General features: G+C 39.8%; 1 protein-coding gene across 1 annotated transcript; it reads left to right on the top strand.

Annotated features, from left to right (window-relative positions):
* The first annotated feature begins 5,255 nt into the window (after positions 1-5,255).
* On the top strand, positions 5,256-18,810 carry ZNF485 (zinc finger protein 485). The gene is made up of 4 exons (XM_082721810.1): positions 5,256-5,284; positions 6,199-6,285; positions 9,457-9,552; positions 17,259-18,810. Exons 3-4 carry the CDS (start codon positions 9,516-9,518, stop codon positions 18,167-18,169), a joined length of 948 nt encoding a protein of 315 aa, XP_082577936.1. The 5' UTR covers positions 5,256-5,284; positions 6,199-6,285; positions 9,457-9,515; the 3' UTR covers positions 18,170-18,810.
* The last annotated feature ends 6,292 nt before the right edge of the window (positions 18,811-25,102 follow it).

Genomic DNA, 25,102 nt, shown 5'->3' with positions numbered 1-25,102 from the left:
GAAACGGCTAAGTTTCCACAGCTCTAGTTTGTAGGTGAATCCGAAAGACTGCAGGAAACTGAAATAGCCAGGGCTCTTTGGCAAAGTGGCTGGTTCGTGGCAAAGCATAGTGTAAGCTTGGGACAACTTGTCTGCCAAAGAGCAAGAAAGTTCCAAAGACTACTACCATCATGTTATAAGGGCCCAGGCCTGCCTTGACGGGCTCCCCTTTGAGTCAAACAAATCAAGTATAAAAGAAATCTATGAGACAACTAGAGATATTCAAATTTGAACTGGATATTAGATATAAAAGAATTTGTGGAAAAAATGAAGACTAACCAAATGAGAATAGCAAAGGCTATTTATTCAAAGTGTGCTATGGCAAAGTAGTCAGCTACCATCACTTGCATTTTGGCAGTGGAGTGGTAAAGCTTCAGAGTGGAAAAGAGGGAAGGCTTTGGGTATGCCCTGATTGCAGGCTGTTGGCGAGGGGAAACTGTAGGTAGCTAAGTAGAAGAGGGCATCCTATATGATTGGTTAGGGGAGTATATTTGGCATACTCTGATTGATCCTAAATTGTAAGTGGGGGCAAAACTAAGGGATACTGTCAGTTACAGGGATACAGGTCTAACTGTTCAGGGGTGATTAGTAGTTTGGCTGTCTGGGCTGATGACTAGGGATGATATTTTGATTTCTTACAAGTCAGTCTATAAGCAGGCTGGCTTCCTGGGCTAGTTAATGTAGATTGTGGATTGGTTTCCTGGGCTAGTTGCTACAGATTGTTTTTATTTATGGTCTTGCCATTGTCCATTTGGACATTCAGTCTCTCAACTTATTACTTAATTTTAAAAAGATTATTTATTGGGACGCCTGGGTGGCTCAGTTGGTTAAGCAGCTGCCTTCGGCTCAGGTCATGATCCCAGCGTCCTGGGATCAAGTCCCACATTGGGCTCCTTGCTCAGCGGGGAGCCTGCTTCTCCCTCTGCCTCTGCCTGCCATTCTGTCTGCCTGTGCTCGCTCTCTTCCCCCCCTCTCTCTGATAAAAAAATAAAATCTTAAAAAAAAAGATTATTTATTTATTTGACACAGAGAGAGAGAGAGAGAGAGAGATCACAAGCAGGCAGAGAGGCAGGCAGAGAGAGGGGGAAGCAGGCTCCCCGATGAGCAGAGAGCCCGATGTGGGGCTCAATCCCAGGACCCTGGGATCATGACCTGAGCCGAAGGCAGAGGCTTTAACCCACTGAGCCACCCAGGTCCCCCTATTACTTATTTTTAAAGTGTCACAATAATGCAATGTAAAAAATAATGCCCTTAGGTAAGATACATGCCTGATTACTTATAGATTAAATAGTTCAGTAAGAGGGGAGAGGATTGACAGATAAAATAAAACAGGCAATCTTGATATTTATGAACCTGGGTTATGGATACAGGGAGGCTAGTTATATTCTTCTATGTTGTGCATATTTTGAAATTTCTATAACAAAAGTTATATTTCTATAACAAAAGTTTTTGCTAGTGAGAGTAGTAATTGTACCTACCTCATAGGTTTGCTTTAGGTATTAAATGAGATAATTCAAGTAGCAAATTTAGCATGGAACTTGGAATAAGGTGAGTCATACCTTGCTGTAGGTCCTTGCTAGCACGTTTCTGGCATTATCTCATTATTATGTGAGATACCCCATGGGATTATACTATACAGTCTGTTTTAGAACCTGATTTTTTCTTCACTCAATATTTTGTCAGTAAGTCATGAGGATGAAAGTTACAGCAAAGAGAATACAGTCAGTGGTATTGTAATAGTTGTATGGTGAAAGATGGTAGCTACACTTGTGAACATAGCATATAGACTTGTTGAATCACTATATTGTATACCTAAAACTAACCTAACATAGTGTGCTGAGCCCTGTGCTTCTTAAAAACAGCACGGGTTAAGAAATCTCTCAAACTTTTGTTTGGGAGGCAGTATAGTGTGGCATAAGATAATGATGGCATTTCATTTACTAGAGGAAAGAAGAGACTTTTCTTTTCTTTTTTTTTTTTTTTTTTTTTAAGATTTTACTTATTTATTTGACAGACAGAGATCACAAGTAGGCAGAGAGGCAGGCAGAGAGAGAGGAGAGCAGGCTCCCTGTGGAGCAGAGAGCCCGATGCGGGGCTCGATCCCAGGACCCTGGGAATCATGACCTGAGCCGAAGACAGAGGCCCTAACCCACTGAGCCACCCAGGCGCCCAAGAAGAGACTTTTCAATGGTGCTGGAAAGATTATCCAATCATTTGAGACAAATTTAAATTTGATCCTTTCTTTTATAAGATGTGAACCTCATTAAAAACAAATTAGAGAGCATTAAAGGCAAAACATTAAGGAACAAAACATAAAACACAAAACTAAATGTTATGGGTGAAATTGTGTCCTACCCTCCCCCTTCATACTTGAGGTCCTAAGGCCCAGTATTCCAGAATGTAACCTTATTTGGAAATAGGGTTGTTGTAGATATAATCAAGCTAAGATGAGGTCATTAGAGTGGGCTCTAATCCAATATATTTAGTTGTCCTTGTAAGAGGAAAATGCCACATGAAGACAGACACACAGGAGAATTAAAGCCAGAAATTGGATTGACAGTAGCCACAGGAAGCTGGGGAGAGTCAAGGAAGGATTCTACCCAAAGACTCAGAGGGAACCAGCCTCACTTGATAATGAACTTCTAGCCTCCAGATTGAGAAAATTAATTTCTATTGCTTAAGTTTGTGATACTTTGTTATGATAATCCTAGGAAAGAAATATAATTACTATTTTAAACATTTCATCATTCCCCATCACTTCATACCCATTAACAGTCACTCCCCATTCCTCCATCCCTCCAAACCTGCTTTAAATTTCCTGTTTCTATGAAGTTTCCTTTTTTGGACATTTCATTTAAATGGAATCATATTGTATTTTGTGACCATCTTTTATTATTTAGTATTGTTTTCTTTTTTTAAGATTTTACTTATTTATTTGACAGAGAGAGATCACAAGTAGGCAGAGAGGCAGGCAGAGAGAGAGGAAGGGAAGCAGGCTCACCAGTGAGCATAAAAGCCCATGCGGGGCTCAATCTCAGGACCCTGGAACCATGATGTGAGCTGAAGGCAGAGGCTTTAAGCCACTGAGCCACCCAGGCGCCCTCTTAGTATTGTTTTCAAAGCTTATCAGTTATGTAGCATATATAAAGACTTCATTCCTTTTATTACCAAATATTCCACTGTTTGGCTACACCATACTTTTTAGTCCATTTGCCAGTTGATGGACATTCGTGCCTTTCCCACTTTTGACACTTATGAATGACACTGCTATGGACACTTGTGTACAAATTTTTGTGGAGATTTTTATTAGATATATATTTTCATTTCTGTTTGGTAGGCATCTGGAAATTGTATCACTGAGTGATATGGTTATTCCATGATTAAAGTTTTGAGGAACTGCCAAACTGTTTTGCAAAGTGGCCACACCATTTTATCAACAATGAATGAGGATTCCAGTTCCCCACATTCTGATGGCTTCTTATTTCATTCAAAATAAGAGCCAGTGTCCTTGCAGTGAACTAAATGGACGAATATTGTATTAGTCAGGGTCTTCCAGAGAAACAGAAATAGTATATGTGTAATTAATTAATTAATTAGTTGGGTTATTTAGTTACAGATCTGCCATGATCTGCTATCTACAAGCTGGAGAACCAGAAAAGCTGGTAGTATAATTCAGTCTGTGTCCAAAGGCCCAAGAACCAGGGAGCTAATGGCTGAAGGCCTGAGAAGGGAAGGGTGGTGTGTGGAGGAAGTCCCAGAATCTGAAGGCCTAAGAACCAGAAGCTCCGATGTCCGATGTCTGAGGTCAAGAGAAGATGGATGTCTCAGCTCGGGAAGAAAGAGAATTCATGCTTCCTCCACATTTTTGTTCAGTTGGTCTCTCAATGGATTGGATGATGCCAGTCCATATTGGTAAAGGTAGATCTTCTTTACTCAGTCTACTGATTCAAATGGTAAATATTTTCTGGAAACACTCTCACAGACACACCCAGAATTAATGTTTTACCAGCTGTCTGGGCATCCCTTAGCCCAATAAACTTGACACAAAACTAATCATGACAAACATGATCTAGACTTTACCTGTCTTTAGTATTCTTACCACGTTGACCTTTTGTTGTTTCTCAAATAAACCAAGTATACTCTGTAGGGGCTTTGCATCTGCTGTTTTATCAGCCTGAAACTAACTTCCCACAGATACACTTCTCTTTTTGTTATCTCACTTTCTAAAGATTTCTGCATATATGATCTCTTATCAAAGGGGCCAGTCCTTACAGCTCTATATTAAATAAAAATAATCTTCTCACCTCTTTACCTTGATTTTATTGAATCTCTCTCTTCTAGATGTCCATTTGAATGTAAGCTCTTTGAGGGGATGGACATTACTTGTTTTGTTCACTGTCATTATACTGACAACTTTTGAAACTTGCAAAGAAGAGTTTATTCAAGACTTTATTGTATTGCTATATGGAAGAGAGCCTGAACTTAACTCCCAATATAACAGAGACAAGCTGGGATTTATAGCCAACTGACAGGGTGAAGGAGTAATGGAAAATGACTATGAAGAAACTGATTAGGTATGAAGATGGAGGGAGGGCAGAATAGAATTTGGTTAGAGATCAAGGGTGGGGGATTTTTTTTTAAAAAAGACTATTTATTTAAGATGGAGAGTGAGCATGAGCCCAGGGACAGAGGGGGAGGGAGAAGGAGAAGCAGGCTCCCCGTGCTTAATCAACTGAGCCACCCAGGTGCCCAGTTGGGGGAATTCTTGATGAACTGGCTTAGTAGGATTCTTCGCTAAAATTGGGCTCATTAGTCCAAAGACAAGGTCTTGCAGAAGAGGATTCAGAGGATTCTGACCAAAATTTGGTTAAGGAGGAAGTCCTTGTCAAGTGCTCTGTCCTTGGCATCTAGAATAGTGAGTGGCATTTAGCAGGGCACTGGTTAATTACTGTTAATTTGGTGAATAAATGCCCCATTCTGAGAAATAGTCTTCCGAATAAAAAGTCTTAATTGAACAAAAGAGATACATTTTCCTTCCTAAGCTGTCAAATTCCTGGAGTTTGTGAGTAGGACTCCCCCCCCTCCTAGAAAATGACACGTTTTTTAAAAAAATGGTTTCAATCTTGTTCCATTTTCTATGTCAGCAAATGGTGAGGAAGTTTTTAGTGTACCAATCTTGACTGCACATTAGAATCACGTGGGAGCTTTAAAAAGCCCCCATGCCAGGGCTACCTAGGAACACGAGGTAGGCCCCATTTCTTTTTATTTATTTATTTTTGCCGGGGAGAAGGCACAAGAAGGGGGAGCGGCAGGCAGAGGGAGAAGCAGGATTCCTGGTCAGCAAGGAGCCCCAGGAGGGACTCTATCCCAGGACCTGGGGATGGGGATTGTGACCTGAGCGGAAGGCAGCGGGTTAACCCGTTGAGCCACCCCGGCGTTCCGCCCGGTAGCTTTTTAAAGCTCTTAAAGCTATGCAGAAAAAGGTATAGGAAGAAGACTCAGAGCCTAGACTGCACCCCAGACTACATTTCCCAGAGGCCCCCGCGGACGCTTCTGTTTCCGGCCCTGCCCGCCTCCGCGAGAGTAGAATCGGGCTCCTGTAAGCTTGAAGCTCTCTGTGGCAAGTACCTTTCCGGGTGGTCGCAGTTTTTCCGTGCCCTCTGCGTCGCAGAGCAGACCGCCCACCCTCGTATCCCAGCCAGCCGAGCTTGGTCCTGGACGCCGTCGCTGGGCTGGGGCACTGAGACCCGGTGCGCCTCTCTTTTCCTCAGGGGGCCCGAAGGAGCTGGCTGAGGAGGGGACGGGCACATGTGGCCGCGGCCCCAACCCAAGGAGCGGTGCTCTGCAGAGTGAGCGCCCTAATCTGGCGCCTGACCTAAAGTTTAAAGGCTTGTACTAAAGCCCAGGGATTGAGTTACCTGTGAGACTTTCCACCCTTGTTGGCGAAGCTGCCTAACTCCCTCACACCCGGAGCTTGGCCTGAAGCTTGCTGCGGGGTCAGACTCCAGGCAGCCCAGCCGGCTCTGACCTTAACCACCTTCACATATTCACTCACCTGAGAGTAGGGAGGGAGGAGGACTGGTCTTGTCCAGCTTCCAGAAAGTTCTAGCTAGTTTAGGACACGGAGGGACTCGTCACATTTCCTTTCTTCTTTCCCAGATTGGCTTATTGAGGATCCTTTGCCTTTGCCTGGGAGAACAGTTCAGGAGGCAGATGGCCCCAAGTCTACCAAGAGTCCAAATCCAGGCAAGTTTGATTTCAACTTTTCCTGAGAAATCGACACCGTTTTCAAGTGAAGTTGGGTTTATGCTTCTTTCCTGGAAGATACACTCTCAGTACCTGAACCAAATTAGGTTGCCTGAGCCAATCCTGGACTGGTGCAGCTTTACAGAGAAAGGACCCCTCTCTCCACTGTTGTCCTCTCATTTCCTCTCTATCATGAGAGAGTTGTTCACTAAGCAGATCTTTGCTTCCCATGCTTTCGGTAGTGCTAGAAGCTGAAGAATACTTTGTACGTAAAGTATAGCTCTTGCCCCAGAGGGGTTGCCAACTCACAGAAGAGAAAAAACACTCACTTATCCTAGAACAGCAGAGGCTGCAGTGTCAGTGAATGATACACACGGCACAGTGATGGTCGTGCTCTTGATGTTCAGGGGTCAGAGGAATCCAAAGGGTGGGTGGGTGGTGGTGGTGGTGGTGGTAGTAATCCTTTTAGTTCTTTTTTTTTTTTTTTTTTAAGATTTTATTTATTTATTTATTTGACAGAAATCACAAGTAGATGGAGAGGCAGGCAGAGAGAGACAGAGGGAAGCGGGCTCCCCGCTGAGCAGAGAGCCCGATGTGGGACTCGATCCCAGCACCCTGAGATCATGACCTGAGCCAAGGCAGCGGCGCAACCCACTGAGCCACCCAGGCGCCCCAATCCTTTTAGTTCTTCCTGAAGATTAAATGAAGCTTGCATAATTGTAGAAGTTGGGGTGACTAGGGGAAGGCTAAGACATGAGTGAAGCCATTACATCTGAATGGTCCCAGAGAAATTTGGAAACATTTGTGGCCTAGAATGCCAGGCTGGAGTTTGCCCTTATCCTGGAGAAAACGGTTTTGAAAGATTTTCAGAAGTTGGCAGGGAGAAATATGTATTTGAGTATTGTACAAATTAAGAGTAACAGAAAATTTAAAAAATTAAAGATTACTTGTATTCCTGTCACACTAACAATTCAAATTATTTATTTGAAACTGTTTTGCATATGTATTTTTTAGGTTTACCCATTTTTTTTTCCTTTTAATATGTCACAGCCATTTCTTCCAATTTGCCCCAGAGTCTGCCATTTTTTGTAGCTCCTTTTTATATTGTAGTCAACCAGCCTGGTGACCTTGAACAAATTCTTTCAACTCTTTGAGCTTTAGTGTTCTTAGCCACAAAGTAGATTTACTTTATGGATAGTCATGGTAGAAATTCAGAGATATGATGTATATCCTGGGACTTAGCATTGTGTCTGGTACATATAAGTTGCCATTGCTATATATACATATATATAGGTAGATATATGTCTATATTTACCTATATATATTATGTAATATATGTATATTATTTATCAGTAAATTCTAGGATAAAGCCAGTTTTACTCTGCATGTCTTTTGGAATTTCAGTTCATTTGTTGATTGACAAATCCTTGGACACTTCCGAAGTGTGCCAACCAGTATTTTAGGCTGGTGACACAGCAGTGACCCAAGTGGTCCCTAACCTCCTGGAGCTCACATTATAGATGATACCGACAATAAATCTGATCCTGCCAGGAAGGGAGAAATCCTGTGAAGAAAGTGAAGTGGTTCATGGGATAGAAGGTGGTAGAGGATGGGAGAAGAGAACTTTCTGGTGAAGTGACATTGAAGTAAAGATCTACAAAATGAGGGATGAGCAAATGCTAGGCCCAGAGGAAGGAGCATGATCGGCGCGTTGGAAGAGCAGGAGGAGCCCAGTGTGGTTCAAATGAGGAGCCACTACCTCCCTTTATCCCTGGCTGGATTTTCCAGCTTCTTATCTTCTAATTTGTTGTTCGTGTGTAACAAGTCTGCTTTCTGAGCCCCCTTGATCCTTTTATTTATTTATTTATTTATTTATTTTTTAAAAAAGATTTATTTATTTGTCAGAGAGAGAGCTAGCAAGAGCAAGCACAGGCAGACACAGTGGAAGGCAGAGTCAGAGGGAGAAGCAGGCTCCCTGCGGAGCAAGGAGCCCGATGTGGGACTCGATCCCAGGACACTGGGATCATGAACTGAGCCGAAGGCAGCTGCTCAACCAACTGAGCCACCCAGGCGTCTCCCTTGATCCTTTTATTAACTGTGTTCCACTTCCCTCTGCATAAACAATCTGGAATATCAGAAGCTGGCCTTGAACGTCTAGCTTTCCTTTTCCCGTGAGGACTTCCTTGTTCCCTACTTCAGGGTCAAAGGTGTAAACAGTTCCTGGATGAGCAGAGTTGGGTTTGATTTTGCAGGGATCACTAACATTTGGGGATGTTGCTCTGACCTTTACCCAGTTTGAATGGAAACACCTGGATACCACTCAGCAGACGCTGTATAGGGATGTGATGCCGGAAAACTATGGGAATTTGGTGTCTGTGGGTAAGAGTGTCTTTTTTTTTTTTTTTAAGACTTTATTTGAGAGAGAGAGCTTGAGCATGCATGCATGTGAGTAAAGGGGAGAGGGGCAGAGTGAGAGGAAGAAGCAGACTCCCACTGAACAGGGAGCCCCAGGCATCCCAGGACCCCAGGATTATGACCTGAGCTGAAGGCAGATCCTTAACCGACTGAGCCACCCAGGTGCCCCTTAAGGATGTCTTTTTAACTCAAAATTGAATTCCTTGGAAACTGTGGGTTTTCACAAGGTGTATAGGTATTTAAAGATCTTAAATAGGAGGTTTTGTTTGTTTTTAGCATGGGCTTTGAGACTGGAGTTAATGCTCATTGTGTCCCTCAGAAAGTCAGAGGCATAGGGGCGCCTGGGTGGCACAGTGGGTTAAAGCCTCTGCCTTCGGCTCAGGTCATGATCTCAGGGTCCTGGGATCGAGTCCCGCATCAGGCTCTCTGCTCAGCGGGGAGCCTGCTTCCTCCTGTCTCTCTCTCTGCCTGCCTCTCCACCTACTTGTGATCTCTGCCTGTCAAATAAATAAATAAAATCTTAAAAAAAAAAAAAAGAAAGTCAGAGGCGTAGAGTTTAAAATGGCAGCATTGTGGGCAGTCTAGGCCAGTCTCTAAATTTTTCCATGTTTGTGTCTATAACTACATGATTTGGACATCCTGATACCACAGAGAGTGCTATCCTTCCTGACATGGAGACCTCTGTGAGATTGAGGTCTGGAATAACTGCTTTTGCTCATTACCACCGTAGCATTCCTTTTCTTTCTGTATGAACAGGCCTTCTCTCTTCCAAACCCAAACTTATCACCAAGCTGGAGCAAGGGGCAGAGCCATGGATGGAAGTACAACAGATTCCATCAAATACTTGTTCTGGTGAGTGAGGTGGGTACCATTTCAAGCAGTAGCTGAACACACTGAATGGTTAGGAAGGGTTCTTGGTGAGAAGGCTCATCTTAGAGGGCCCATGTCTGGGCAGCAAGGCTGGGGTACTTGACACAAGTTTCCTCTTTTAAATGTCACTGTCATATCAAATGACCTGCCATTTTTCTCTTCATTCCTATGTAGAGGAGCTCCCTTCTTGAGGGTTTCAGGCCCACGACCTCTTGCTCGGAAATCCTGTTTCTTTTTTTTAAAATTTTTTTATTTATTTGACAGAGAGAAATCACAAGTAGATGGGGAGGTAGGCAGAGAGAGAGAGGGAAGCAGGCTCCCCGCTGAACAGAGAGCCCAATGCGGGACTCGATCCCAGGACCCTGAGATCATGACCTGAGCCAAAGGCAGCAGCTTAACCCACTGAGCCACCCAGGCACCCCGGAAATCCTCAGTTTCTTTATGTGTTTTTTTTCCCTTCCCATTTTCAGGCACTTGTCAGGTTATACTTTGGGTTTCTGTCTTCTGTCCATTCTCAATTCCTTTCAATTTCTGTCATGATTAACTTAATAAATGACTCTCTATCCCTTTCTAGTTTTAATATCCATTATCTCTAATCATATAGTGGCAGTGGCAGATTCCAAATGTAAGCATAGTTTCGTACTATTAGATAATTACTATTTTTGGCAAACAAACTGATGGGGAAGCATTTTCTTCCCTTGCGGTCTTTTTCTCTGTTACCCTTTGCTCTTGACTCTCATTTTTTTTTTTTTTTACATATACTCTGCATAAATTTCTGTGTGTCACTTTCTTCATGTCATAATTCATTTCAAAATCTTTAAAAAGGGATGTTTCTTTCACCTAAAATATTTATCCTGCCAATATTCCTTTTTAAAAAAACTCTGTTATTTTGTCTGTATCATCCTTAGAGAAACTTTTATAACTGTACTTCATGGAACATACCAAGGATGCATAGTTTGTTTAACCTAGGTTTTTGGTTTTGTTTTGTTTTTTAAAGCTTTTCAGTAATTCTTTGTTCTTACTACGTTTAATGTGTTTTCCTAAGTTTTTGGGTAGATTATTTTTTTCAAAAAGATTTTATTTATTCATTTGAGAGAGAGAGAGAGCATGAGCAGGGGGGAAGGGCAGAAGAAGAGGGAGAAGCAGACTCTCTGCTGAGCAGGAAGACTGACTCTGCGCTGATCCCAGGACCGTGAGATCATGACCTGAGCCCAAGGCAGATACTTAACAGACTGAATGACCCAGGAACCCCTGTGTAGATTCTTTATAGGGTAATAGTAGTAACTCACTCTTCCTTCTTTGTTCTTTCTGTTTTGATTTTGGTATTTTTTGATATAAAATGTTTAGAATTTAGATATGTAGTAAAAGCTAGCAGTGTTTCCTTTGACATTTCTTCCATCCATTTGGCAGACTAATAAATCTTTATACAAAGATTCCACAACCATTCCATGTTTCACAGTTTCCCCTCTTTTTTTGCATATTCCACTCTATTGGTTTTAGAAATGCATATGGTATAAATTTCAGGTGGTTCAAATGGTATGCAGCTTTCTTCACATACCTTTCTTAATCATCTAGTTCCTCTTCCCAGAGGCATCTTTGTATAAATTTCTTGTGGAAATTTCCAAACATAATATATGCTTTGCAAGAATATACATGTATTCCTTTTTTTTTTAAAGGTATATGGTTGTACACTATTCCGTGTCTTGCTTTTGTCATACCTTGGAAATCATTTCACATAGCTACATTGTTTAGAGTGCTGTTTTATTTTTAATGGCTGTATAGTTTTCCATTTTACAGATTATACTGTAACTTATATACTCAGTTTCTTATTGGACATAGTAACTATGAACAATGGTGCAGTGATTATTGATACACATATCAATTCTCTCAAGTACAAGTAAATCTAAAATAAATTCTAGAACAATAATTTATAGGTGAAAGTGTAAGTATATTTTTAAATTGGTGGAAAGTGTAAGTAGTTTTTAAATTACTAGTATCCATACATTTATACTCCTGTTGACAATGTATGATTGTCATACCAGATGCCAATCTGATCATACCTCATCAAGAGTGTCTTAAACTTTTTGATAATTTCTAATCTGATAGTTAAAACCTTTTATTTTATTGTAATTTTGATAGGCATTTCACTTATCAGGAGTGTGGTTGAGTGTAGATTTTTTATGTTTGTTTTATATTGACTTTTTTGTATTGTCAACTATAATGGTAATGATGGATATGCTTCTCTTTTAGTGTTTCTAATGGGATTGTGTCTATGATTCTTCCATTTAACTGGTTATTAGGTTGGGATACAAAAATGTTATGTAAAGGAAGTATTTAATTCACTTCTTTCATTAAGAAATTATTGTTTTTCAAGTAAGCATGGACAATGGATTTTTTTTTAAGATTTTATTTATTTATTTGACAGAGAGAGATCACAAGTAGGCAGAGAGGCAGGCAGAGGGTGGGGGGGAAGCAGGCTCACCGCTGAGCAGGGAGCCTCATGCGGGCTTGATCCCAGGACCCTGAGATCATGACCTGAGCCGAAGCCAGTGGCTTTAACAACTGAGTCACCCAGGTGCCCCATGGACATTGAATTTTATCAAGTGCCTCTCAGCCTGTGCCTTCTTTTCCCTTTTGATCTGTTAATACGGTAAATTTTACCTTCAATTATCTTAACGACTTTGCATTCTTAATAGAACCATCTTGGTTATGACATCATTACATTATTTTTTAAATATGCTAGTAAATGATTCTGTTTGCTAATCTTTTATGTAAGTTTTTGCATTGATATTTATAAAAATTTATTTACATTTTTCTTTCTTGTCAGGACTTGTTAGGTCTTGATTTCAGTTTTTTTTTTTAATAAGGAAACATTTATTTATTTATTATTTTTTAAAAGATTTTATTTACTTATTTGACAGAGATCACAAGTAGGCAGAGAGGCAGGCAGAGAGAAAGAGGAGGAAGCAGGCTCCCTGCAGAGCAGAGAGCCCAATGTGGGGCTCAATCCCAGGACCCTGTGATCACAACCCGAGCTGAAGGCAGAGGCTTTAACCCACTGAGCCACCCAGGTGCCCCTAATTTCAGTTTTGTAATCTCTCTCTCTCTCTTTTAAAGATTTATTTATTTATTTATTAGAGAGAGATAGAGAGAGAGAGAGTTCACAAGTAGGCAGAGAGGCAGACAGAGAGAGGGGGAAGCAAGCTCCCCACTGAACAGAGAGCCCGATGTGGGTCTTGATCCCAGGACTCTGGAATCATAACTCAAGCCAAAGGCAGAGGCCCACCCCACTGAGCCATCCAGGTGCCCCAGTTTTGTTATACCTCTTAAAATTTTTTTTGAACCTTTCCTATTTTCATCCTCTGGTATAGTTTAATTCACATGATAGCTGGTTCCCTGAAAGTTTGGCCGTTGTTTTGTTTTTACTTATTTTTAATGGCAGGTTCAGGGGAGAGGAATTGGGGGGGTAGTTATTTGATGATATTCTTTCTTTTATAGTAGCTTGTCCAAGTAGATTTTCGCTTTCTCTCAAAACAGTTTTGGTAATTTATAATGTCCTAAAAATATCCAGTAATTCAAGTTCTCAAATTTGTCTGTGTAATTTTGAACAAAGTACCTTTCTGGTTTTTTAAAAATTGTATTTATTTATTTAAGATGGGTTGCGAGGGGACATGCTGAGAGTAGGGGCAGAGGAAAAGGGAGAAGCAGATTCCCTGATGACCAGGGAGACCAACATGGGGCTTGATCCCAGAACTCTGGGATCATGGCCTGAGCTGAAGGTAGACACTTAACTGAGTGAACCACCCAGGTGCCCTGACTTTATGAATCTTTTTGATTTTTATTTGTTTATTTTTAAAACGTTTATTTATTTTTTAAAGTAACCTCTATGTCCAACGCGGGGCTCAAACTCATGACCCTGAGACTAAGAGTCATGTGTTCTTCCAACTGAGCCAGCTGATTCATTTTGTAATATCCTCTACATTTATGGTTACTTTCTACTGATTTCTTACATTATTTATTTGCCTTTTTAAGATTTATTAACTCTTTTGCTTTTTAAAAGAGCTCTTAGATGTATTTATCTATTATTATATTCCATTTTTTAATATTTAATTCCTTTTCCTTTAGTTTTCTTAGGTTTATTTACCTTTTCTAACCTTTTTTTTTTTTTTTTTTAAAGATTTTATTTATTTATTTGACAGAGAGAAACCACAAGTAGATGGAGAGGCAGGCAGAGAGAGAGAGAGGAGGAAGCAGGCTCCCTGCCAAGCAGAGAGCCCGATGCGGGACTCGATCCCAGGACCCTGAGATCGTGACCTGAGCCGAAGGCAGCGGCTTAACCCACTGAGCCACCCAGGCGCCCCCTTTTCTAACCTTCTTAATTGTTAACTTAAATTCATTGATTTTCATTCTTGTTTATGTAATATATATATTTAAAGCTTTCAGCTTTTGTTTGTACAGTGTTTTGGTTGTATTTAGTAGATTCTGATATGGTTTTCATGATTATTAGATATTTTACACTTTGTGTTTTGATTACTCTGACAAAGTATTAAGAGACTCATAAGCTCATAAGAGATTCAAAGTATTAAGAGACTCATAAGTATTAAGAGACTCATAAGAGACTCAAAATATTAAGAGACTCATAATACTCAAAGTATTGAGACTCAAAAAAATTAAAAAAAAAATTTTTTTTAAAGATTTTTATTTATTTATTTGACAGACAGAGATCACAAGTAGGCAAAGAGGCAGGCAGAGAGAGAGGGGGAAGCAGGCTCCCCGCTGAGCAGAGAGCCCGATGCGGGGCTCTATCACAGGACCCTGAGATCATAACCCACTGAGCCACCCAGGCGCCCCTCTTAAAGAAAAAAATTTTTAAAAATTTAATACATAATATAGAAAAGTTGATAAAAAATATATATACACAGTCTAAATTAGTATTTTTAAAGCCACTACTATGTAACCAGCACTCACGTCAAGGAAAAGAACATTGGCAATACTACTAAATCACATGTTGATCCCTCCCAATAATTAGCCATCCTCTCTCCACCCCACCCCCCCAAACTAACACTAAAGTTTATTTGGCCACTTTGATTCATTGTTCTTGCTGCTGGGACCAAGTTCCCAGGTGATGCTGCTGCTGATGCTATTGGGCTGGGAACCATACTTTGAAAATCATTGCTGGAGTATTTTATTCATTGCATGGCTATTCTATAGCTTGTCTCATATATGTGTATGGAAATTTGGGATATTTCCAGCTTTTGACTGTTAAGAGTTACTATGAACATTCTTTTTTTTTTTTTTTTAAAGATTTTTTATTTATTTATTTGACAGAGAGAAATCACAAGTAGGCAGAGAGGCAGGCAGAGAGAGAGAGGAGGAAGCAGGCTCCCTGCTGAGCAGAGAGCCCGATGCGGGACTCGATCCCAGGACCCTGAGATCATGACCTGAGCCGAAGGCAGCGGCTTAACCACTGAGCCACCCAGGCGCCTACTATGAACATTCTTATAGGTAGGTTATCTTTTGGTTCATGTGTGGCTATGTTTCTTTTGGGTGTATACCTAAGGAGTGGAATTTCTATTTTATGGGATATGTATATATTCAGCTTTAGTACCTAATGTCAAATAGGTTTTCAAAGGTTTGTTCCATTTATATTTCTGCCATCAGTGTGAGAGAGTACTCATTTTTTTGTATCTACCAACACTTGATAATGCTAATCTTTTGAAGTTAGGCATTTTTTGGGTGTGTTTATCTCATTGTGGTTTTAATATCCTTATCCATTGTATTTAATGAGGATAAGGACATTTTCAAATGTTTATAGGCCATTATATATCATCTTTTATGAAGTATCTATTCAGAGAATCTTTTCTTGATTACATAGCAGTATCACCCTTCTTTCTGTGGTTTGCTTTTCACTATTAATGGTCTTTTGATGAATAGAAGTTCTTAATTTTGATGACCTCTAGTTTATCACTTTCCCTTTCCTTGTCAGTGTCCTTTTATTTATTTATTTTTCAAAAAAGATTTTATTTATTTGTTTATTTATTTGACAGACAGATCACAAGTAGGCAGAGAGGCAGGCAGAGAGAGAGGGGAAAGCAGGCTCCCCGCTGAGCAGAGAGCCCAATCCGGGGCTCGATCCCAGGACTCTGGGATCACGACCCAAGCCGAAGGTAGAGGCCCAACCCACTGAGCCACCCAGGCACACCTCTGTGTCCTTTTAAATAAATCTTTCATTTCCCCATGTTCATGAGAACATTCTATTGTGTTAACTACTAGAAGTTTTATTGTTGGTCTTTTACTTTTAGATTTATCATCCTCTTAGAATTTATTTTTGAGGGCGCCTGGGTGGCTCAGTGGTTAAGCTGCTGCCTTCGGCTCAGGTCATGATCTCAGGGTCCTGGGATCGAGTCCTGCATCGGGCTCTCTGCTCAGCAGGGAGCCTGCTTCCTCCTCTCTATCTCTCTCTCTCTGCCTGCCTCTCTGCCTACTTGTGATTTCTCTCTGTCAAATAAATAAATAAAATCTTTAAAAAAAAAATAAGTTTGTTTAAAAAAAAAAAAAAGAATTTATTTTTGAGCATGGCAAGAGTTAGGGGTTTATGTTTAACCAACCCCCATACCTCACAAGTACCTGTGTTCTCTCCTTTTCCTCACTGCTCTGCAAGCTACCTTTGTCGTAGAACAATTGTCCATATGCTTCTCTTTCTCTTCATATGACTAATTTGCCTCCACCTACCTTTACAATCAGTATCTTAAAAATTTTCTCTGGTTTAATCATTACACATTAAATGTGTATCCCATCAAAGGCCATTTGAAGGATCTGGACTGTTTCTCACCAGCCTTCCTTTTCAGCTTGAGTTTTCCTAAAAAAATAAGTCTTAGCTCTAGTATCTGATGTATGGAATCTCTCCCCAGGCTAATAAATATAAATAGTAAAAGATATAAGTATAGATATGTATGTATGTATATAAGAAAAAATTCATTTAGTAAAAGAATTGATCAGTGACTGTTTTATCATAAATTTGGCTCCATTAGTTTTTCAGAATCATCTTCCCTATTTTCTCTTGGGTAATAGGTGTGTACTTTGTAAAAAAAAAAAAAAAAAAAGAAAGTCGCAATTTGGTGTGTTGTTTCTAAGATATGTTAAAAAACATAGATTACCGCAAAGTTTTTTGTTCTTGAGAACTGTTTTTGTTCCTTAAATATTTTGTCTGTTTTTTTTTCTCTGAGACATTAAATATTGGTTCTCTGTTAAATCCTCAGAGAAATGTTATTCTTAAGTTTTTGGAAACATTAAAGTGTTCTCTAATGTACCACCTTATAGCTATATGCCCTAGAAATCATGGTTTGCTTTGGGATATTTGGTTTTCTCTCCAAGTATGTATTTATTCTCACATTCTCATCTATTTTTCGGGGTATGTGTTTTCTATATGACCTTCCTAACCTGCTAACTTCTTAGATTCTCCTTGCATTATTTAAATACAATATTTATTATATAACTTCCTTCCACTTCTTTAGATTCTTACTTTTATCTTTAGTCTTGCCATCTTTTCTTAGCAAGAATCATCAGTGGGATGAATTAATTTTACATAACCCTTAATTGTGTAAAATAGAACATTATTTTTATGCTCTGCAGCTCTCATTTTCAGTATTTCAACATAGCGAATGTTTGAATTAAAACAATTTTTTCAGTCCAGAAGTACTGCTTTGAAACAAAGATGTCCACCCTAAAGCAACATACTTCTGAAGGATCTGTACTGGGAGAGCAAATAAGAAGTGATGTGATGGAAAGAGGCCTGGACTGGGAGGGCAGAATTTCCATGGAGAAGGCACATTATAAATGTGAGGAATGTGGGAAAGCCTTCAAATATAATTCCTCCCTTATTAGCCACCAGAGAAATCATACTGGTGAGAAACCCCATAAATGTAATGAATGTGGGATCGCCTTTATGAGCAGTTCTTCTCTTTTAAATCATTATAAAATTCACACAGACAAGCAGCCGTATAGATGTATTGAATGTGGGAAATTCCTTAAGAAGTACTCAACATTTGTTAATCATCAGAAAATTCCTTCTAGAGAGAAACCTCATAAATGTAATGAAAGTGGAAAAACTTTTGGAAAGAACTCTATCCTTTTACGTCATCAGAGAATTCATACTGGTCAGAAACCCTACAAATGTAATGACTGTGGGAAAGCCTTTGTTCAGAATGTAGCTCTCACTTGTCATGAGAGAATACATAGTGGAGAGAAGCCTTTTAAATGTAATGTATGTGGGAGAGCTTTTAGGGATAACTCAACTGTGTTGGAACATCTGAAAGTCCATACTGGTGAAAAACCATATTGGTGTAATGAATGTGGAAAAACCTTTAGCAAGAGCTCCACTCTTATTAGTCATCAAAGAATGCATACAGGAGAGAAACCCTATCACTGCAGTAAATGTGGAAAATCTTTCAGGTATAGCTCATCCTTTGCTGGACATCAGAAAACTCATAGTGGAAATAAACCCTATCAATGTAATGACTGTGGGAAAGTCTTTATGAAGAGCTCAACCCTTATTGGACACCAGAGAATTCATACTGGAGAAAAAGCCCTATTACTGTAAGAAATGTGGGAAATCCTTTAGGCATAGCTCTGGCCTTGTTGAACACCAGAGAATCCATACTGGAGAAAAACCTTATGAATGTAATGTATGTGGGAAGGCTTTTCCCCAGAGTTCAGCCCTTAAACAACATAAGAAAATGCATAACAAAGAAAGAACCATCAAATGTAGTTAATGTGGTAAATGAAGAAGTAGTTTATTCCTTTTGACTATCAAAGAGGAGACTTCCAACAAATCACACATTTAAGAAAAATAGTCTGTGTGCCTCTATCTGGGAGAACTTCTCATTTGTGAGGATGTTCACTGTAGTATAGTTTGTACTATTGAAATATTTGAAGAATGTAGATGTCTATCAATATGGAAATAGGAAATAGTTACTATAGAACACTGTGAAGGAAGCAAAAAGAATGAGGTAGAGCTCTGTATAGAGTCATAGAAATACATGATATGTTGTTCAAGTTAAGAGAGCAAGTTGAAAAAAATCTACAGGGGCACCTGGATGGCTCAGTGGGTTAAGCCTCTGCCTTCGGCTCAGGTCAAGATCCCAGGGTCCTAGGATTGAGCCCCGCATCGGACTCTCTGCTCAGCAGGGAGCCTGCTTCATCCTCTCTCTCTGCCTGCCTCTCTACCTACTTGTGATCTCTGTCAAATAAATAAAATCTTAAAAAGAAAATCTATGTATTGTGGTCTAATTTATATTTAAAACAATGAAGCTATTTTTATTTATACATATATTTCCTGTGTATTCAAAAAGATCTGATAAGTAAAGTCCAAAAGTTGCTTTCTTTGAGAAGAATGTTTTTATTGTATGATGAAGTGAAATTTTGACTTTGGCTTTGTTTTTTGAAATATTTAATCCTATACACACACACACACACACACACGTGTATATACATATATATTTCATGCATACTCTATAATTTAACATAGTTGTCTTTCTAAATAAGAGAATTCAGAAACCATAAAAACTTAAAAAAAAAAAAAATTTAAAAACTTTTGTATGACCAGAGGCTTCATGATGTTAAAATACAAAGAACCAGACTTGGGGAGAATATTATTATCATATTATAACAAATAATACTTAGAATATCTAAAGAATTCATAAAGATGCATAAGAATAATATAAAATCCCAGGGGCACCAGGGTGGCTGTTGGTTCAATGTACTACTCTTTTTTTTTTTTTTTTTTAAAGATTCTATTTATTTATTTGACAGAGAGAGAGAGAGACAGCAAGAGAGGGAATACAAAAAGGGGGGTGGGAGAGGGAGAAGCTGACTCCTTGCTGAGCAGGGAGCTTGATGTAGGGCTCAATGCGGGGCTCGATCCCAGGACCCTGGGATCATGACCTGAGCCAAAGCCAGCTGCTTAACAACTGAGCCACCCAGGCGCCCCTAAATATACTACTTTTAATTTTAGCTCAGGTCTTGATCTCATGGTTTTGAGATTAAGCGCTGCATCAGGTTCTGTCCCCATTGGGGAGTTTGCTTTAGATTCTCTCCCCAACTTTCTCTCTTCCCTTCCCCCATGCATTCACTCTTTCTAAAATAAATAAATAAATCTTAGGGAAAGAAAAGAGTAATTTAAAAATCCCATTGGAGAAATGGTTTGGAATATGAATATACAGTTGTCAGAAAAAACAAGTACAAATAGTCAAAAAGAGATAACCAGCTTTAGAGAAATGTGAATTAAAATAATCAACATTTTTTTTTGTTCTCTTTGGCAAAAATTTATAAGAAATATATTTTGTGCTTTTGAAGGTACAGTAAAATAGCCACACCTACATATTGTTGAAGGAATTGTGAATTAAGTTTGATTATGGGAAGCGTAATTTGACTATATTGACCAACTTTTAGAAAGCTACTCTTCGACTTAACATTTCTACTTCTTAAAATCCAATAAAGAGTAAAGAACATCTTTACAGGACTATGGTAAAGAAAAGTTGGGGTCACCATAGTATCTATTACCAGGGCAATGATTAAATTAAGATACATGCACTCATTGGACCACCATGCAGTCATTTAATATATAACCATTACAAATCATTCAATTAATCGGTTAACATTTAATGAGTTAATTTTTTGAAAAGATTTATCTATTTATTTGACAGACAGAGACCACAAGTAGGCAGAGAGGAGGCAGAGAGAGAGAGAGGAGGAAGCATGTTCCCTGCCGAGCAGAGAGCCCTATGTGGGGCTCCATCCCAGGACTCCGGGATCATGACCTGAGCTGAAGGCAGAAGCTTTAACTCACTGAGCCACCCAGGCGCCCCAATGAGTTAAATTTTTTGGAAGATTTTATTTATTTATTAGAGAGAGAGAGTGAGTGTGAGCAGGGGGCGGGGCAGAGGGAGAGGGAGAAGCCAAATCCTTGCTGAAAAGGGCTTGGTCCCAGGGTCCTGAAATCATGACCTGAGCTGAAGTCAGATGCTTAACTGACTAAGCCATCTTGGTGCTCTTAATGAGTTATTTTTTTTTAAAGATTTTATTTATTTATTTGACAGAGATCAAAGTAGGCAGAGAGGCAGGCAGAGAGAAAGGGTTGGGAGGAAGCAGGCTCCCTTCTGAGCAGAGAGCTGGATGCGGGGCTTGATCCCAGAACCCTGAGATCATGACCTGAGCTGAAGGCAAAGGCTTAACACATTGAGCCACCCAGGCGCCCCAATGATTTAATTTTTTAATTAACAGGGAAAGATGTCTAAGACATAAGTGGGAAAAAAGCCGAATTGTGTAATAATATAGGACCTATTTAATATAGTTTGTGCACTATTTCAATCTTTGATTCAAATATATGACTTGTAGTTTAAAATATAAAATAAAGCAAGATTATTGATGAGTTTTTTAGAACAGAAAGGAGAGGAACTAAACATTCAGCTCAAACTAGAAAAGCACTGGTATTAATTAAAAGCACAGTTGGGTATATTTGTGTGTGTGTTTTTTTATTTATTTATCACAAGTAGATCACAAGTAGGCTGAGAGGCAGGCAGAGAGAGAGAGAGGAGAGAGCAGGCTTCCCGCTAAGCAGAGAGCCCGATGCAGAGCTTGATCCCAGGACTCTGGGATACATGACCAGAGCTGAAGACAAAGGCTATTTAGCCCACTGAGCCACCCAGGCACCCTAGTATGTGTGTTATTAGTGAAAACTGGTTAAGCTTTGGAGAGCAGTTTGACAATGTGAATGTGAATCTAAATTTGTGCTCCCATTGACCTGGAAAAGCCACTCTCAATTCACCTAGCTTACAGAGATTGTATTACTCATCATAGCACTGTTTGTAATAAAACCCTGGGAAGAGGTGGGAAAAACACCTAGGGTAGGAAAATATTTAAATACATTATAGAACTTTCATAGACTGATAGCTGTTTTTAGTGGTACATTATAAGCCACGCAGACTTCATTACCATTTTGTTAATGCTCACAGATTGTGTATCAAGAAATCAGAAAGCAGAGCAGGAGCAATTTTCTAACTGTATGATGTTTGGGTCTCAGCTGGGAAAACTCAAGGCTGGAATTGACTTAGCAGTTGCATGGTTAAATCATTTGAGTCCCTCGCAGTACAGTAGCCACAAGTGGCTGATGAGCAGTTAAAAACAGGCTGGTCTGAATTGAGATGTGCTGTAAGTGTAAAGTATACATTGGATTTTGAAGACATAGTATGAAAAAACTAAAGTATCTCAATTTTTCAATGTTATTACATGTCAGAATTGTATTTTGGATAAATAGGTTAAGTTAAATATATTAAAATTATTTAGAATGATTTTAATGTGTCTGCTAGAAAATTTAGTTACATATGAGACCCATATTTGGGGCTCACATTGTATTTCTATTGGTCAGTTCTGGTTTGAAAGCGTGTTTACAGGTTTGGTGGTTGATGCTATTGGCTAGGACCTCAGATAGGGCTGCAGGACAGCTGAAGCTGAAGTGAGTGTAACCTGGGGTGTCTTGGGGTGCTCAGCATAGGGGGCACCCTAGTGGGGTGGCTGGAGCCAAGGCAGGGTATGGGCCAGGGATTTCTGGGGGTGCTAACTTAGAGGGGGTACCCTGACAGGGTGGCTGGAGCTGAGGTGGGTCACAAATTGGGGGTTCCCAGGGTGCTCTGTGAAGGGAGTGCTTTGGCAAGGTGACATTTTTGTAAGTGGAAGTTTGTACTTTTTGACTCCCATCACTCATGTAAGCCCCCTTGTCACAGATTAATTTATTGTGTGTTTATTTCTGGGATCTCTTTTCTGTTCCATTGATCTCTGTGTCTCTTTTATGTCAATACATAGAGATTTGATTACGATGGTTTTGTAATATAGTTTGAAATCAGGGAGCATGTTGTCTCCAGTGTTGTTCTTATCAAGATTGTCTTGACTATTTGGGGTCTTTTGTGGTTCCATACAATTTTTAGGATTGTCTATTTCTTTTCTTTTCTTTTTTTAAGATTTCATTTATTCGAGAGAGAGAGAGATATATAGTGAAAGACAGCACAAGCAGAAGGGAGAGGGAGCAGCAGACTCTGCTGAGCCAGGAGCTTGATGCGGGGCTTGATCCCAGGACCCTGGGATTACTACCTGAGCTGAAGGCAGACACTTAAACTATGGAGCCACCCAGGTGCCCCAGGATTGTCTGTTTCTGTGAAAAATGCCATTGGAGTTTAGATAGGGATTTCATTGAATATGTAGATTGCTTTGAGTAGTGTGGGCAGTTTTTTTTTTTTTTTAAGATTTTATTTATTTATTCATGAGAGAGAGAGAGAGAGGCAGAGGCAGAGGGAGAAGTAGGCTTGATGCAGGACTTGATCCCAGGACCCTGGAATCATGACCTGAGCTGAAGGCACTTAGCTGACTGAGCCACTCAGGCGCCCTTAGTGAGGACATTTTAACAATATTAATTTTTCCATCCCTGAGCCCAGAATATCTTTTCATTTATTTGTCTTACTCAATTTCTTTCATCAATGTCTTATAGTTTTTAGTGTACAGGTTTTCTCCATCTCTTTTGTTAGATTTATTTCTAGATATTTTATTCTTTTTGGTGCAATTGTAAGTCAGATTGTTTCCTCAGTTTCTCTTTCTGATTGTTATTGGTGTACAGAAATGCAACAGATTTTGTATATATATTTATTTTCTATGCTTGACTGAATACATTTACTAGTTTTAACTGTGTAAGGGCCTATTTAGCTAGAGTGGCTCCACCTTGATTGAACAGCCATTTTGTTGTTTATGCAGTAAAACTTAAACTGACCTTGCCACCAGCCCCCCAGGGGAACTTACTTAAAAAGTAAGTCCAGGAAACCAGTAAAATATGGTCGACCAGTCCCTGATAACAGAGCCCAAATACGAGGGCGGGTCAGGTCAGGTGGAGATAACAGCCTGAATGCAGGGATGAGTCCGGCCAGGTGGAGCCATCCACTCAGTGGGGTGCACATACTGTCTCCCTAGCTACCAAGGAGTGTGGGCCTCTGCCTTTTGGGTGCCAATTCTGACCAAGGTGATAGGCTAGTTCAAATAGCTACTATGGGGTGAATTGTAATTCAATTGGCCACCCGTGTGTGATCTAGCATGACTATGCAGCTTTTTCTGTGTGTTATAATCTCATTTGCCACCTGTGTGTGGCCAAGGTCAACCACATGGCCTTTGCTCTATAAAAGTTAGTCTGTAAGGCAGGGAGGGTTCGCCCTCTCTGTAAGAGGCGGCCCAGAATGGTTGGTTTGATTCTCAGTGCTTGGCACGAAATAAAGTTTTGCTTGACCTTCGCTTTGTATCAGTCTTACTTCTTTGATTATGGACCTAACAATTGGTTTTTGGTGATGTCTTTGGGTTTTCTTTTCCTTTTTCAGAGAGAGAGCATGCATATGGGGGGGGGGTGGTAAGGAGGGAATCTTCAGCAGGCTCCATGCCTAAAGTGGAGTCCAATGCAGGGCTGGATCTCACAACCCTGAGATCTGTTTCTAGAAACTGATCCGTTCTTCTAAGGTGTCTAATTTGTTGGCCTATAATTTTTCATAGTAGGCTCTGTGATCCTTTGTATTTCTGTGGCATCAGTTGTAATGTCTTCTCTTTCATTTCTGATTTTGAATCCCCTTATCTTTTTTTCTGGGTGAGCCTTGATAAAGGTTTGTCAGTTTTGGTTATCTTTTTTTTTTTTTAAATATTTTATTTATTTATTTGTCAGAGTGAGAGCATGGAGAGCTACAGGCAGAACAGGCAAGCAGGCTTCCCACCGAGCAGGGAGCCCAATATGGGGCTTGATCCCAGGACCCCAGGATCATGACCCAAGCCGAAGGCAGATGCTTAACAACTGAGCCACCCAGGCACCCCTCATTGATCTTTTCTATTTAGTTTTTAGTCTTTTCTTTTTAGTCTCTTTTCTTTAGATACTTTTCTTTTTAGTCTCCATGCTATTTATTTCTGTGTTATTTATTTAGTCTCTCTGTTATTTATATTTGTTAAGTTCTTTCTTCTGCTAACTTTGGTTTATTTTTTAAGATTTTGTTTATTTTTTTGAGAGGGAGAGAGAGAGAGCAAGAATGCAAGAGCAGGGGGAGGGAGAAGCAGACTCCCCACTGAGCAGGGAACCTGACATGGGGCTCAGTCCCAGGACCCTGGGATCATGATCTGAGCTGAAGGCAGATGCTTAACTGACTGAGCCATCCAGGTTCCCCTAACTTTGGGCTTTGCTTTGTTGTTTTTCTGGTTCCTTTAGGTATAATGTTAGAGTGTTTGAGATCTGTTTTTTCCTTGATGTAGACATTAAATGTTATGAGTTTCTCATAGAACTGCCTTAGTTGCATCCCATAGATTTTGGTATGCCATATTTTCATTTATATTTGCTTTAAGTATTTTTTAATTTCCCTTTTGATTTCTTCTTTGACCAATTGGTTGTTCAGTACCATGTTTCATTGCCACATATTTGTGAGTTTTTCAATTTTCTTTTTGTAATTGATTTTCTACTTTCATACCA

Source organism: Mustela nivalis (genome assembly GCF_964662115.1).
Source record: "Mustela nivalis genome assembly, chromosome: 2".
Lineage (NCBI taxonomy): Eukaryota > Metazoa > Chordata > Mammalia > Carnivora > Mustelidae > Mustela > Mustela nivalis.
This window is presented reverse-complemented; position numbering and strand designations above follow the sequence as displayed.

Excerpts from the sequence above, each read along its gene's own strand:
- ZNF485 (XM_082721810.1), top strand. The coding sequence starts at position 9,516 with ATGGAAGTACAACAGATTCCATCAAATACTTGTTCTG. Across the intron at positions 9,553-17,258 it reads TCCATCAAATACTTGTTCTG|TCCAGAAGTACTGCTTTGAA; the intron begins GTGAGTGAGGTG and ends CAATTTTTTCAG.